The 16255-nt window shown below is 35.0% G+C and overlaps 1 protein-coding gene across 3 annotated transcripts in view; it reads left to right on the plus strand.

Annotated features, from left to right (window-relative positions):
- UVRAG (UV radiation resistance associated) overlaps positions 1 to 16255 on the plus strand; it is a 383712-nt gene that overhangs the window by 199122 nt on the left and 168335 nt on the right. For 2 of the 3 annotated variants that reach the window (XM_074216910.1, XM_074216912.1), the window contains 2 exons: positions 3590 to 3610; positions 4699 to 4864. In XM_074216910.1, coding sequence (XP_074073011.1) covers positions 3590 to 3610; positions 4699 to 4864 — 187 coding nt within the window. The remainder of the gene's footprint in view (positions 1 to 3589; positions 3611 to 4698; positions 4865 to 16255) is intronic. The other variant, XM_074216911.1, reaches the window with a different exon arrangement.

Consider the following 16255-nt stretch of genomic DNA (forward strand, 5'->3'; position numbering starts at 1 on the left):
CCACTCTCTTCCCACCCTCCTCAACCCCAAAGATTTTCAAATCCTGCCTCTGTCAAATCATATCAGAAAGAATATTTGTGTCATAGGTTTTAGAGTTAGAAAGCATCTTAGTGATTATCTAGTCTTCGAGTAGAAAAAACTGAATAGGTAACTACAAGACCTTCATGTCTCCTCTACTATCTACAAATCTTGTGGCCTTGGACAAAGAACATAACCTCTCTGAGTCTCTGTTTGTTTCTTCATATATAAATTGAGTCATTTGGACTAAATAAAAACTCCCTTCTAGTTCTGAAATCTGTCTCATGAATGAACTTGTTTTACAGATAGGAAAATTTATTTGTTGGAGTTTAGATTTGAATCTTAAGACTTTTGGCTGTAGATTTAGTGTATCTTATCCAGCACTGAATATTTCTAAATAAATTCTCATGGTAAGTCAGTTTCATCTCCACTTAACTGTTTGAATTCCAAAATATAAATGAAGTTTATATTAGTATTAGATTTATTTTGAGATCATTATGGTTGGTCCTGAGGAAAAATCTGAATGTAGGTGACTCAGGTTCTTGATTCTCAGGCATAATGACAATAGATGGGCCGGCTAGGTGGCATAGTGGATAAAGCACTGGCCTTGGAGTGAGGAGTACCTGGGTTCAAATCCGGTCTCAGACACTTAATAATTACCTAGCTGTGTGGCCTTGGGCAAGCCATTTAACCCCATTTGCCTTGCAAAAATCTAAAAAAACAAAATAATGACAATAAGAGCTGACCTTTCTATGATACTTAAAAGGTGGCCTGCATACTTTTCTTAAAATTAACAGGCTCTGACTTAGCCAGCCAGGTCCACTCCTTGCCAGCTGTACATTTATAGGCAAGCTGCTTTACCTCATTAACCCTCCATTTTCTAAATTATAAAATAGGGACAATGAGCATTATCTAACTCCCAGGGACTTGTAAATTGGAAACTGTTATAAAAATGTGAAAATTTGATGTTATAAATTAAAATAACGAATATAGCAACTCTGGAACAAATTATATAAGATCTGTAGCATCTATAATATTTATGTTTATGTAGCATTTTAAGGTTTGCAAAGTTCTTTCTATCATTATCTCATTTGACCTTCACAACAGCTCTCTAAGTGCCACAGCTGTTATTATCTCCAATTTATATAAGAGGGTTCAAAGGCTTCCAAATTATTAAATGATTTACATTTAATAAACATTAGAAGTTGGGTTTGAACCCAGATTCAGTACTTTCTCCACCACCCCACCTAGCAGCTGCCTATGAATGTTATTCAAGTTCTGAGTTTGAATATAGCCTGTTCTCTTCTTTCATGTTCTGTGAGCTAGTCTAAGGTGACATTCAGAGAGAGTGCTATATAACAGGCTGAAAAATTCATTGGGAATAATAATGTAACTGAAATTTATGTTTATATTCTTTAAGTTTAGAGTATAAACTTAAAGCAACACTGCTCTCCTACACTTACCCCGCCCCCCTTTTCAGATAGGTTAACTGAAACTCTGATGATATAGTGATTTGTCCAAGAACAGAGTCAGTGGCAGACTTGGTCTTTTAGCTCCTTCACATGAAGATGCAGACCTTCCCCTACCAAGGCAAAGTCCTCTATATTCACAAGTGAGCCCACCATCCTAACTTCTACTGCCTGCAAACTTGCCCATGTCTCCTCATTCTCACTTGATATCCATCCCTCTTCCTTTTTGTGGTGAACCTCCTTAAGGAAGGCTGTCTACAAGAGGTGCCTCTATTTTCTTTTTCTTTTACTCTCTTTTGAACTCTGTACAGTCTGACTCTGACTTCTTCCTTCAACCAAAACTACTTTTACTAATCTCTTCTTAATTGCCAAATTCAGTGACTTTTTCTCAGACCTCATCCTTCTTGACTTCTCTATAAACTGTGACACTATACCTCATCCTCTTTTCCTGGCTGTATCTTATCTTTTCTTGGAAATTATTTCTAGTTTTTCTTCAGTTTCTCCTACTTGTCTGACTTCTCCTTATAGTCTTCTTTGCTAGATCCTCATCTCAATCAGTCCTTTTAGTTGTGCTTTATTCTGAGTCCTTTTCTTCCTTTCTTCCGTTTTATTTGGTGATATCATCAATTTATTGTTTCAACTATCATTTTTATAGACATGACTCTCAGACCTACTTGTTCAGGCTCATCCTTTCTCCCTACCTCCAATCTCTTACTTCCAACTACTTATTGGGCTTCTCAATTATATGTAATATACACTTCTTAAATTAACATGTCCAAAACCAAACTTTATATTTCTCCCCATACTCTGTCCTCTTCCAAACTTTCTTATTATGGCTTAGGATAACCACCATTCTTTCGGTTACCTAGCCTTGAAATCTAAGTGTCATCCTTAACTCCTTGCTCTCTTCTCCTAGGTTCATAACAATTCTCATACTCCCCCTTCTTTCCTTTGACACTGCCTCACATCTGGAATATTGCATTAAATTGCTAGTTGATCTCTCTGCCTCTTCCCATTTCAGTTTATTTTCTACTCTGCTATCAAACTGATCTTCCAGAAGCCCATGTCTGACCATATTAACCCCGTTTAAGAATTTCCAGTGACTCTTTTTGACCTCCAGGATCAAATATAAACCCATCTGTTTGACTTTTAATGCTTTTTTTAAAACCAGGCCCTTTCTTATTTTTCCATCTTTTTTACACCTTTCTCCTTTCCACATACTCTACAATAAAGTGATACTGACCTTCTTATTGTTCTTTCAACAGAACATTCTAGTTCCTAACTTCAAGTATTTTCACTATTACCCCAATCCCTGTAGTTTGCTCTCTCCTCAATTCCACTTCTTTTTTAAAAAAAATTTATTTATTTAAGACAATGGGTTAAGTGACTTGTCTGAGGTCATATTTGAACTTAGGTTCTCCTGACTCCAGGGCGGGTGCTCTATCCACTGTGTTCTGCCCCGCTCCCCCAACTCTACGTCTTAACTTTCTTGGTTTCCTTAGTCTCAGCTTTTTTTCTTTTATAAGAAGCTTTGCTCAATTCTAATTTCTCTTAATGCCTTCCCTCTGAGACTTCCCCAAAGAGAATACCCCTTTCTGTTTTTTAATTTATCTTTTACTGTTTGCCAGTGATCTTCTCCAACAGACTGAAGGGTAGGGAATTTCTTTTTTCTTTTTTCTTTCTATCCTCAGTTCCCAGCACAGTACTTGTCATAGTAGGCCTTTAATAAAGTAAAGTTAGTTGACTGACTCCCAATTTTAGCATTATTTCTACTCTGCAATGATACTACTCATCATCAAAGAATGACTTGGTTGTAGTTCCTTTCATAAGAAATTACCATGCCAAAGATAAAAGAACAGCATCAGAAGGTGATGAATAAAGGCTATCCCTTATTCTTTTATGTTATTCACCTGGAATTTCTCAGATTATTTATTTAAGTCTTTTAAGTGATTTGGTTTATTTGGTTTTTTGTTGTTGTTTTTTTTAAACCTTGGGGACACACTGTGCAATTACTTTTTTCTTCTCTGGGGAAATGAGAAAGCTTTTATGTTGCATTACTTACTATCAATTGAGTGCCTGAACAATCATTTATCACTTTGTAGGCAGTGGCAGAAAACTGGATGGTGAGTTAAAAATGTAATTATCCAAAGCTTCTTAAAGTTAGATGACTACATCTATGTGTAGGATAATATATAAATCTTTCCATAAGTGCTTCTATCTAAAATGCATGGATTGGATGGTATACAGACTATAATATCTATAACCTTTTACAATGACTATTTCAAAACTGTGAATTATTTCTTTGTGCTGACTGTCCCTCCAGATAATACTATTTTTCTAGAATTATTTCTGCATCACTTTTATTAATGGCATGAAGCCAGTGGGCATGCAGCTTCATAATATGCTTTACAGGTTTATGTTTTTAACCTTAAAATTAACCATTTTTAGTCTACTGTTTAGAGAATTGTTAATAATAGAAGAAATATAATGTTTCTGTAGTGCTTTATATTTAATTATTCCAAACTAATTATCATAGTATCTAATAAACTGGTGACTGTTGTTGTCCTTCTGTTAGACTGGAGAAGAAGGAAACAGAAGTTTGAATAGTCTTTGATTGTATTGTTAAATACAGGGATACCTTGCCTAGCCTCATTGATTGATTATATGTGACCAAAATGCTATGGAAATGGGTGGTGGTGGTATTTCTTTAGGGACAATATTTATGCACATATAGTAAGGAAAATGGTGTTAGTAAGCATTTGATGATTCTGGGAGGTAATTCTGATGAGTTTTGAGTGCTAATTCAAATTGTCTCTGACCATTTAACCAAATGACATTACATGAGATTTTGAAACTGTTGAAAATGGAGTTTACTGTATAATGTTTCAGTAGTATTCTTCAAAAAGGACATTAAGTTGAGGCTATGTTATGCAGGGTATGCCTGTAACGTGGGGTGCCTGGAGCATATCCAATATAATTATTACCACCTGTTTACTAGGAATCAGTTTTTAAAGTAATGAGATAAAACAAAAGGCTTTTTAAAAACAGATTCACAATTTTAAAAAATTCATGTTTAGATTATTTTAGTGTTCTGCTATTAAATAGTTTTTTAAAAATGTTATTTTTGAAACCAGAACACTAATGTTTACATAAATCATTTCTATGGGTAAATAAGGATTTCTTGGTTTTTTTTTTTTATTTGAATCGGCAGCAAAAGATGATGGAAGCATTGCAGTTGCTCTTGGTTACACGGCACATTTGGTCTCCATGATTTCCTTCTTCCTTCAAGTGCCCCTCAGATATCCTGTAATTCACAAGGGATCCAGATCAACAATCAAAGATAATATCAATGACAAGTTGACTGAAAAGGAGAGAGAGTAAGTGTCCTTTTTTTTTAATATGCTTCTTACTGCACATCATAGAGGTTATGATGTTATAAAAATCTTTGATCTGATTATTGACTGCACATACATGTTGGCTCTTCATGACTATTACCAGTAACCTTCTAAGGTTTATAAGACTTCTTCCTTATAATTTTTTCCCATAAGTAGAAAGTAAATGACTTGCCCATAGTCATAGCATTAGTAAGTGTCTGATTTGAACTCCAGTCTCTCTTTCCTGAGTATCTCCTCTACTACAGTTATTGGATCTCCTCGTTTGTTAGGGGCAAGACCAGAATTTGAGTTTGATTTTTCATACTCCCATGTTATTTCTGGTGTTCTTATAGTAGTTGAGAAATAAGAATTGAGTGACATATTGGCCATACTGTTCCAAAAGAATTGTCTTAGGAATCCTCCATGTCAATATTATTTGAATCTTCTGGCTATTGGTATGCATAGTTGAGTCCAAGATGTTTTAGTTCTCTGGTTTTTACAGTAAAGCCTATTTCTCATTCCTCCTGGCTTTTATGAAATGCTGCCCTTTCTAAAGGATGCCTTCCTCATCTGCACGCTGTCAAGGGAAACTCAATGGAAACTTTTAAACATTTTGCTTTGAGGCTTGTGGCCTTATCATCTGAAGGAATGTCATCAGAGCCCAGCTCCTGGAGATTCTTCCTCCCTCCCCTTCCCCTGCCATTTGTTTGTACCAAGATCTAAATGATGGATTTTTGAAGCATGGGGTAGGCAGGAGTAATTTGTTTGTTAGATTTTGCTAAAGATCTTTAAATTGATGGCAGTTTCCATATTGTGCCACTTAAACCACCAATAATTAAATATAGTCAGTGTAAATCAAGGAAAGAAGCAGTGGAATAGAGGCACTCATTTATATCAGTTACTTAGTACATTATGTACTCATCATTTCAGTGTCACACTACTGCTCTTAGATGGGTTATGTAAGAATGATTACACTTTTGTAGATCATAATGCTATATTCTTATAGCATTTTATATGGCTTCCTATAGTTCTGTGAAGTAAGTATTAAATATTATTAACTGCATTTTACAGGTAGACAAGCTGGGTTTCAGATATAGTATTATCTAAAGAACTAGGGTAGGGATTCTTAACCTTGGGCTCAAAGAACTTAAAAATTTTCAGTAATTCTATTTCAGGGTAGTTAGTTTTCTTTGTAATCTTGTGTATATTATGCATTTCAAAACATTATTCTGAGAAAGATGTTCAGAGACTTCCTCAGGCTACCAAATAGATGGATGACACATAAAAAAGCTAAAAGTCCCAATGACAGTCATTCATCACTTGTTTACTGTACTTCTCCTTTGGGTACTCTCATAGATAAAAACTGGAAATTGAAGGATCATCTACTCTGTCCACTTCATTTTACAGATAAAGGCACTGCTGTAGACCCTGCTGGGTAAGGTAGAGGACAGAGGGAAGCTTATTAAAGTGAATGTGAATGAGAAGTAGACTGTTGTCAAAGCATTTAACACTTGATAGACAAAATAAGATTTACATGATTGATAAAAAGTTAGTAGTACATAGTAGAGGAAGAAGTCCAAGAAAAGCACTAAGAGAAAGTTCATGAATAGGAGACATCATTTCTGATTTGAGAGATCAAAGAAGTCTTCATAAACAAAATGATCTCTTAGTCAGACCTTGAAGGATGTAGAAATGTTGAAGGGAAGATAGTAAGAAATGAGGTGAAGAAAACCACAGATAGAAGAACATACAGGATTTGTTCAGTGTATTGCATATCATATAATTTGCTTATAAAATATGACCTCTGAAGGAGAAAGGTGTAAGGTAAGACTGGAAATCTATGTTGTAGAGTTCCCTTAGTTCCTCTGGTTCAGAATGCCTGGAGGGAATAGAATTCAATCAAAAGGGAACTAGATTTGAAGTTCAAAGTTGAGCTTTGCCATTTACTGCCTGTGTGACCTTGAGCAATGACACAAACAATGAATAATATTTATAGAGGTCTTTAAGGTTTGAGATCTTATTATCCAGCTAAGGAAACCAAGTCTTAATAATTTACTCATGATCACATAAGTAGTGCCAGAGGTGAGAACTGAACCCACATCTTCCTTATTTCAAATCTGACCTCTTTATTGCACCAGACTGCCACTTTCCCCTTGTGGTACTCAGTTTCTTCATATGGAAAATGAGGAGGTGACTTATGAGGTTTTCTCAGCTCTAAATCTATGTGATCCTTTTCATTCCTTCTCTATGAATGAAGAATGTATGTGTTCTGGGATCTTTCATTGAATTATTTTAAAGACTAAGGTTTTGAGACATTTCAAAAACAGAAGCATTGCAAATCACTTTGTATTTAGAGTTAACAAATATCAAGACTTAAAAAATATCGTAACATTATTCGTTAGTAATAAACTATCTTTCTAATAGTATTTCTGATTGGACAGCTAAGCGAAGACTTCATAAATGAAATGTTCTTTCAGCTAGACATTGAAGGATGACAACATTTCACCTTAGATTCCTGGCTGAGTTCTGCAAACATTAACAGTAACCTCTTTTTTAAAAATTCAGATGTGCTGAAGTTCTTGTCCCTTTTGCAGTGTTGCTGTCTCTTCTGGCAGACAGTCCCAGCAGGTGCCTTACTGATCCTTTCAAAAGCCCCAAGCTCCAGTTTTTAGGAAATGTGGGGCATATTTTCCAGCCTTGGTTTTTAAATCATACAGTCCAACTAGGTCTCTTGAAGTCCAGCTGGTTATGAAGGAAGCAAGCAGCTCCAGTGCAAGTCTGCTGGTTTTTTGCCTCCTTGAGCTTACAAAAATGAAGCTAGTGGCACAGTCTTTCAGAGGAGAAACTGAGGAAAGCTGATATTCAGTTGTTTGAAAGCTTAGACTCTAAGCTATCCAGATGGGGCAGTTATGATTGTACAAAACTTATTCTAGAGAGGGAGAATCTGACCGACCTATCTTTTTAGTATTCAAAAATACAGAAGAAAACACTAGTGTTTTTCATAAACCTTTATCTTTCCAGTGATAAATTAATAAAATGAATATGGGACATTTGTAAACACAGTGCTCTAGTGGGTAAATTGATATAATTAAGATAAACTTCCAGGATTTTGTGATGTGTTGAGAGCAGCTGCTGTTCTCAGCATTTGAAGCGCTTAGTCTGCAAGATATATGAGGGGAGTGGGTGTAAAGTGCAGTAAATTATTAAAAGAAGAAATGAGGTGAAAGGCCAAATTTGTCACAGCATCTTTTGTGGATTCAGTGTAATTCTTTTAAAGCATTTGGGAGGATTTTCCTGACCTGACATACCATCAGAATGGGGGTTAAGTGCTTTTTCACCAGGTTCTCATGTAATTTCCAAGCAGAAGCTTTAGTCTAAAGGGAAATTTGTTACTCTTCTGACTCTCCTAAGAGTCCTAGAGTAGTCCTGGAATAGCTCATTCTCTTGTCTTAAAGATTCATGCTTTTCTCACCCAGCTGTTTATTTTTTTTTTTTATAAATAAAGTGTACTTTTGCCAAAAGGCATTTTGATTTAACAAACATAGTCTTAACTCCAGCTGAATGTAAAACTACTTGATGCTGGGGTACAAAAATATTAAAAGATGATTCCTGGATTTAAGGTACATAATCTTATAAAGACAATGAGACATATACTTAACATAACATAAATAAGTAAATAAAATACAATTTAGATTATTAATGCAAAAGAGAGTAGCTTTGGAGGAGTAATAAATAATTTCTGGCTTGGAGTGATCATGGCTGGCTTCCTTTAAAAATGTAGCACCTAGAAAAAAAACCCCTAAAAATGTAGCATCTGAACTGGACCTTGAAAAAAGGAAAGAATTTCAAAAGTGGCCAGGAGAGTACAGTCAGTCTATTAGCATTTATTAAGCATTATATATAAGGAATTATGCTAGGCACTAGGGATGTCAAAGAAAGAAAGAGGCAATCTCTTTTATGAAGAAACTTACATTCTAAAGGGGGAGACAGTAAATCCTTATGAATATATAGTGAATAAATTTAAAGAACTTAATGGATACAAAGTTAAATAAAAGTTAGGAAAGTAAGGGGCGTAAAAAATGTTTTATTTAGAACAGTCTGTGAGTTTGGGGAGTAATGCCAGTGGTGGCTGAGAGGCTAGGTTGGTTTCAGGTTGTATGGGGTTTTAAAAACTACACAGGAAGCTTATATTTTTTTCCTAGAGGAATTAGGAAGGAACTGGATTTGGGTAGGGAGTGATATAGTCAGACCTACATTTAAGGAAAATCACTTTGGATACAAATGTGGGTGATGAACTGGAGTAGGGAGAGTCCACTTTGACTTTTGAAATAGCAAAAACAAAATCATAAAGGTCGGGGGGGGAGAGTGAATAAAATTGAGAAACAACCAGGTTTTTGTGGGCTTGGGGGGGGGGGGTTGTAAGGTGCAGCAAGGGTCCAGGAGAAGAAACTCTAGAGAATCATGACCAGAAGAGAGATAGGGAAGAAGCATAGTCCACTTAGCCCTTTCCCTAAAATGGAAACTATAGACAAGGCTAAAATTTTCTATCTTATAATTGAGAGTAGGGTAATTTTACAGACTCTTGAAGACAAAACTAAGAGTGACTTCTGTATTCTAAGTCTAGGATATCTCCCTTCTGGGGGTGGGGGGGAACAGAAAACAGAAGCAGGGCATCGGTGAGGATTTTGTAAGGATAATGGAGGATGGAGTGCTAAACATAGGAAAAAAAAGAAAAATACAGCTTTATAATTAAAGCTTAAATACTGATTTGGGGCTCTTCCTGAAGAGGAAAGAACTATATGGGATTTTTGTTTGTTTTTAGGATTTTGCTAGGCAATGGGGTTAAGTAGCTTGCCCAAGGCCACACAGCTAGGTAATTGTTAAGTTGTTTAAGGTCAAATTTGAACTCAAGTCCTCCTGACTCCAGGGTTGATGTTCTATCCACTGCGCCACCTAGCCTCCCCAAGCTAGATGTTTTGAAGAGGAAGAAGCTGCTTATCTTCCCAGGAAAAAATTCAGTAAAGTCAGAGGAACTAGCAGGATATTGTGCATCCTTCCTCTAATGACAGGCAGAAGGAGAAGAAAGGAGTAATAATAGTAGTTGGCAATATTTTGCTCTCAGTTTTTACTGAAACAGTTATCTGTTGACCTCATAACAAAAGAGATGTCTATTGTCTTCCAAGGGCATATATACAAAATATTAACAGGTTATCTCCTGAACTTTATTTAAAAATAATATATATCATTTACAAAGCACCTTAAGATTTGTAAAAGCACTTTGAATGTGCTATGTCATTTGACCATAGAGCATCTCTATGAGGTAAGGGCTATTATTTTCTCCATTTTACTTTTGAGAAAATGAGGTAGTTAGAAGTTTAATGACTTGCCCAGGTCACACAACTAGGTGGTGTCTGAGGCTGGATTTGAACTCAGATCTTCCATCTACATATTGAAATGGATAACTGCTCACTTCACTTGATTCATGCAGTCACAAGTAACACTTCATAAAGAAGTTAAAAAGTATTGCCAATAATTGTGAAGTTTTGAACAATACATTGAAAACCATAGGGGTACAGGTTTTGTTTTTCTCATTGTTGCCTATAGTAGGGCAAAGGATGCAGGAGAATTTGGGAAGTGAACAGCTGGCAAAAAATGTGGCATTTGAAAATAGGATTTGGATTTTTTGGATCATGCCTTCACTCTTAATTTTTGACAGTTTCCTGGCCCAAAATGAAATTATACCTACCATAGGCTGGTAAGAATGCTGTTGCCAGGTGTTTTGCATATCTCTTCAGAAGGGCTTCAAACTTAAAGACTTGGAAAGAGAAAACACTGGAGTGAGTACAACTATCCCCAAAGTGAAATTCTGTAGGCAGTAGCCAAGAATTCCCACAAGACAAAAGCTCACAAAGGAATCACTTAAATATCTTCTTCATGCATTAAGGGTTCATATACAAATATGCTGTCGCTGGGCAACAAGCCAGAGGAACTAGAGAAGTTAATGCAGGGAGTTTTATCTCCTCATTTTCTAAGACCCCCAACTGAACTGTGGCTGTGAATGGGAATACCTCAGATAAAAGACATGAGAATAGGAAGAATGGAACCTTGAGGAGGATGGGGAAGAGGTTCTCATTGAGGAAACAGAGGAAACCAGAGGGGGAAAACATGACCAAAGGGTCAAAGAAGGGATAAACAGAAATGATAGTGTCACTGGCATATATTGCAAAGAAGCTGGACAAGCAAAAAGGGAAAGATGAAGAATTTAAGAAAGAGCACAAATTTAGCACAGTCAGGACTCATTGGACTGAGAGACTTTGTTTATCCAAACATCTACCAAAGTTCTGTCTCTACCAAAAGAAGAGCAATTAATAAATTCTGTTTGAAAATAGGTTTTTATTACTTTCCATTGTTTTTATATTGCCTAGATTTGTCTTTGTATCTCTTTTTTCTCATCTTTTCCCTCCAGAAGAGTCAACCAGTATAATAAGGATATCATAGAGAAAGACATAGTAGATTACAAATTCTGACAGATCCTACTGAGCTTGGAAGGTAGTTCTGGTAAATTGACTTTGTGACCCTTGTGAGTACCAGCTGAGACATACAGAGCAGGCATCGTCAGAAAGTGAGATTTGGGCAGTGATTTTTTTTTTCATTTTCAACAATTTTAAAAGATCATCTACAATTGTGTCATTTGGGAGGTGAAAGAGGCTGGTGACTTGGCACAGCGCCCCCCCCCCCCCCCCATTCAAATCCAGTGCTTGTCATAGCATCATCTTCCTGATATTGTGCATTCATGAAGTCATGCACTCCTAAAGTATAAAAATTCTTTTAGGAAAAAAAACTTTAGAATATTTAGAAACGTCAATTAATAGGTGAAATTTATCTCCAATATTAGAATTCTATTGGAAACATAAGCTGATGTTTCAGTAAGCAATTTGCCAGAGTTCTGTAATTCTTGCTCTTTGCTTTTGCTGTCTCCTTCGTGCAAGCTTAAACACCTGTTGACACCAATTTATATGAAGAATTATGTTTCTTCCCATAAAATTTTCTCAGCTTCTGTGTGTTAATTTAAATGTTAAATATAATTCAGTAGATCTCAGAATAAATGTTCTTTTTGCTAAATTAGCATCTGCTTGCTTTCATCACATCCAATTAAATCAGATGGCTTCTGTCCAGAAATGGAAGATTTACACTTGGATTGATTTGCACCCAGCATTAAGTAGTGTGGTTTTAATTTGTAGCCTTTACATAGTGTGTCCTATAAATTAGAGCATTTCTTATGGCCTTTCATCTCAGTTTTTATTATGGTTTCTTAGGTATCCCTGGCATTTAGTGAAAGGAGTAGATCCCAAACCATTTGAATAGCAGTGAAGTGAATAATTTGGGGCAGTGAGAAAGTATTACAGGCCAAAAAAGAATACTTGAGATTGCTATTTTTCTTTACTTTTAAACATCTGTTGGAATGAGGCTTTAAAATGTAAGCAAACAAACTTAATTTTGAGGGGATAACAATGTTTCTGAAATAAACAAGATTGTCAGTTTGGTATGTTCTACTTAATTATAGGAATTGACCTAATTTGAGAAATCTGTACTTGTCTGAAAGTTGTCCAAAAGGATTTATGGACTAGAATTAATGGGATTTTAGCATTAAATCAGTAGCTTATTTTTAGAAGAAGAATTGTTGAAGGATTTGGTGATGCTTATCCAGGAGAAGTTTTTAAACTTAGCACAAGAAAGATTAATTTATTCCACTTTGCTTTAGTGAAACCTAGAGTTTTAATGTGTTGAAGTTTTAGGAACTCATAATTTAGGTCAGGGTGACGCAAATCTTTCTTATAATTAGGACTGTACAAAAATGCATGAAATGCTTCATCAGTTGATGAATTCCCTATCACTGGAAATCTTAGGGCATAGATTAAAGGTGAAAGGAAAATTATATCCAACGCTCTCATTTTATGAGAAGAAACTAATGCTGAGAGAGGTTCTTGACTTGCCCAGGATCTCATAGGTATTTAGTATCTAAGGCATGACTTGAATTTTGAACTTTTTGACTCTAAGCTCTCTACACTCTTGAAACAAAAAACAGAAAGACCACTTATCTGGTTTATTATAAAAAACAACATTATTCATGGGGAAATAAATGTAGAAGATTCCTTTGATTTCTTTCTAATTCTATGATTTTATGAGATTGCAGCCCAGAGAAGTGAAAGCTTCACAACTGGTTGGTAACTGGAGAAAGGGAAGAGGGAGACTGGAACTTCAATAAAGAACTCCTGATTGCTAGGCAGAGAGCTCTTGCAACTGTCCACATACCTTTAGTTATTTTCATTTCATAATAACTTAGCTTACCATATAGGTTGGAAGAGAAATTGTAGAAATAGAGATTTTTATGTTTTGGGGCATCATAGAATTTTGGAGCTGAAAACAGCTTTCAGACTCAGACACTCTGATACGTCAGAGGACAAAGAGTTTGTTGGGTAGGGTGCTTTGTTAAGGGTGTGCCTGCTGAGTGCTCTGCAGTGCTGTAGGGTCAGCAGGACCATGTACCAAGTTTAGATGAGACATTGTTTTCACCCAGATAGTTTAGTAGAAAGGTTAGGATGCAAGCTCAAAAATATGATTAGAAATGCTCTATGAGTGCTGTTATTTGTATTACTACTTAAATGTTTTAAATTGTTTGCCTTTTACCAATTTTGATCTTTGTTCTAATTAACTAATCAGTGATCCGATGGTATGTTTAGATGATAAGTTCAGAGGAGGCAGTCATTGACTAGACAGACTTTGTTAAGCATCTTTCATAATGCTGGAAACTGTTGAGCTCTGAGAGTGCATTAGCTCCTAGTGTAATGGGGCAGATGATGAACAAACAGATGTGTACACATCAAATCAGGGGAATCTTATAATGAAGGCACTCAGATTAAGAAGGCCCAGAACAAACCTTGAACTATAATAAATCAGAAATCCTCAAGTCAACAACAAAATAGTAATTCTGAAATTTAAAGGCCTTTGATTAGTAAATAAAAGTAAGTGCTGGTTAGAAAAATGAAATAAACAATTCGTGATTTTTAAAAAGAGAAGAAAATCAACTATAAAAAAATGAAAAAGAGCTCATGATAACTGAGAAAAGAAAGGAAGATATCAGAAACTATTTTGATTGCTTATGTGCTGGCCAAACTAATACCTTAGAGTAAATAGATGAAGAATTACCAAAATTTAAAATATCCAGAATAATAAAAGAAGAAATATATTACTTTGCTAACCAAATATCAGAAAATTAAAGAAACCATAATTGAACAACCAAGATGAAAACTACAAGATCATGAACTCTCAAGTGAATTATATCACACATTCAAAGAACAAATAATTCCACTATAATAAAAACTGTTTGTCTGTGGTATATGTATGTCATGGAACACTATTGTTCTATTAGAAACCAGGAGGGATGGGAATTCAAGGAAGCCTGGAGGGATTTGCATGAACTGGTGCTGAGTGAGATGAGCAGAACCAGGAAAAACACTGTACATCCTAACAGCAACTGCAATGATCAACCTTGATGGACTTGCTCATTCCATCACTGCAACAAGCAGGGACAATTTGGGGCTCTCTTCAATGGAGAATACCATCTGTGTCCAGAGAAACAGCTGTGGAGTTTGAACAAAGACTAAGGACTATTACCTTAAATTTAGGGGAAAAACAAAACCTGATATCTTATTGTCTGATCTTGCTATCTCTTATATTTTATGTTTCTTCCTTAAGGATATGATTTCTCTCTCATCACATTCAATTTGGATCATTGTACAACATGGAAACAGTATAAAGACTGACAAATTGCTTTCTGTGGGGGGGTAAGATTGGGGAAAAAATTGTAAAACTCAAAATAAATAAAATCTTTAATAAAAAAAGTAAAAAAAAATAAAAACTGTGCATTAGTAAGAACATACCCTTTCTCTCCCTTTTTGATATAAAGTCTTGATACTTAAAGGAAAGAGAGACCAAAGCAGTGAAAGAAAACAATAGATCAATATCCTTGAGTAGCATCAAGTAATTTATAATATATAGTTATGAACACAAATTTTTTTGTATTGTTGGTTTGGGGTTTTTTGGGGGGTTGCACATTATACATAGCTTATACACTTATGATGAAGTTGACTTTATGCCAGAAAAGCAGAGTTGTTTTTATAAAATAATGAGGAATATAAATATAATTGATCATATTTATATTATATTTATATTTATATATATATTTTTTATATTATTGCAATTTTCTCAAAAGATGTTAAGAGTACCTGTTTGTTTAAAAATATTGCATAGGAATAAACTGACTTTAATTTGATTTAGTGAATAATACTATCTAAATCCAAAAGCAAATTTTTGTGTAAAGAAAAAAAAGAAAGAAGACTGTTTTATTAAGATTGGGGATACAATAGGAATGCCCATTATCACCATTACTATTTAACAGTGCTGGAAAGCTAGCAGTAACAATAAGACAGAAAAGAAATCAAATGAGCAAGCATATGTAAAGAGAAAACAATTTCTGCTTTTTTGCAGGAGATATGATGTATTTAGGAAATTAAAATTAATTTGAAACATTTATAGCATATAAAGTTTCAGGCTATCAAATTCACAGAAATATTATTCCTGTATGCTACTAATTTAAAAATCTAGCAGAAAAAATGGGAAAGTTTCATTCATAATAACTACAGAAACTGCATTTAGAAGTGTATCTTAATATATTCTCAAAATCTATACAATTCTGACTGTAAAATACTCTTTAGAAATACAGATTAAAATTGTAATGGTAGAAACATTATTTCCTGGTGAAAAGGTTGAATCAATATAATAAAAGTGACAATGTTAGTTGCTTTAATTTATTGTATTTATTTAATTTATTTAGTGCAGTGTCAAACTATCAAAATAATATTTCATACAGCTAGGAATAAATCATAAATTCGAGTGGAAGAACAAAAGGTCAAGAATCTCAAAGATAATAGAAAGAGTGGGATGAAAGGGATCTGTCAGTAACAGATCCAAAATTGTACTGCAAAACTGTAATCATTAAAATAATGATGGATTTAATAGTAGAACAGATTGTTTTGCTATTTACAGAAATAAACAAATATAATGGAAATACTTGGATAAGCTCAGAGACTCCAGTTACTTGACAAAATCCCTGGGAAAACTGGATAACAGTCTGGTAGAAATTAGGTTTATGCCACTACTTTATACCAGGAAAAACTGATTTAAAAAAACCAAAATTTGAAGCAGCTCTATGGCACAGTGCGTAGAGCTCTGGCTCTGAAGTCAGGTGGACCCAAATCAAGTTTGGACACTTACTAGCTGTGTAACCTTGAGCAAGTCACTTTACCCTGATTGCCTTGCATCCAGGGCTATCTC

This window comes from Macrotis lagotis, chromosome 1, assembly GCF_037893015.1.
Source record: "Macrotis lagotis isolate mMagLag1 chromosome 1, bilby.v1.9.chrom.fasta, whole genome shotgun sequence".
NCBI lineage: Eukaryota > Metazoa > Chordata > Mammalia > Peramelemorphia > Peramelidae > Macrotis > Macrotis lagotis.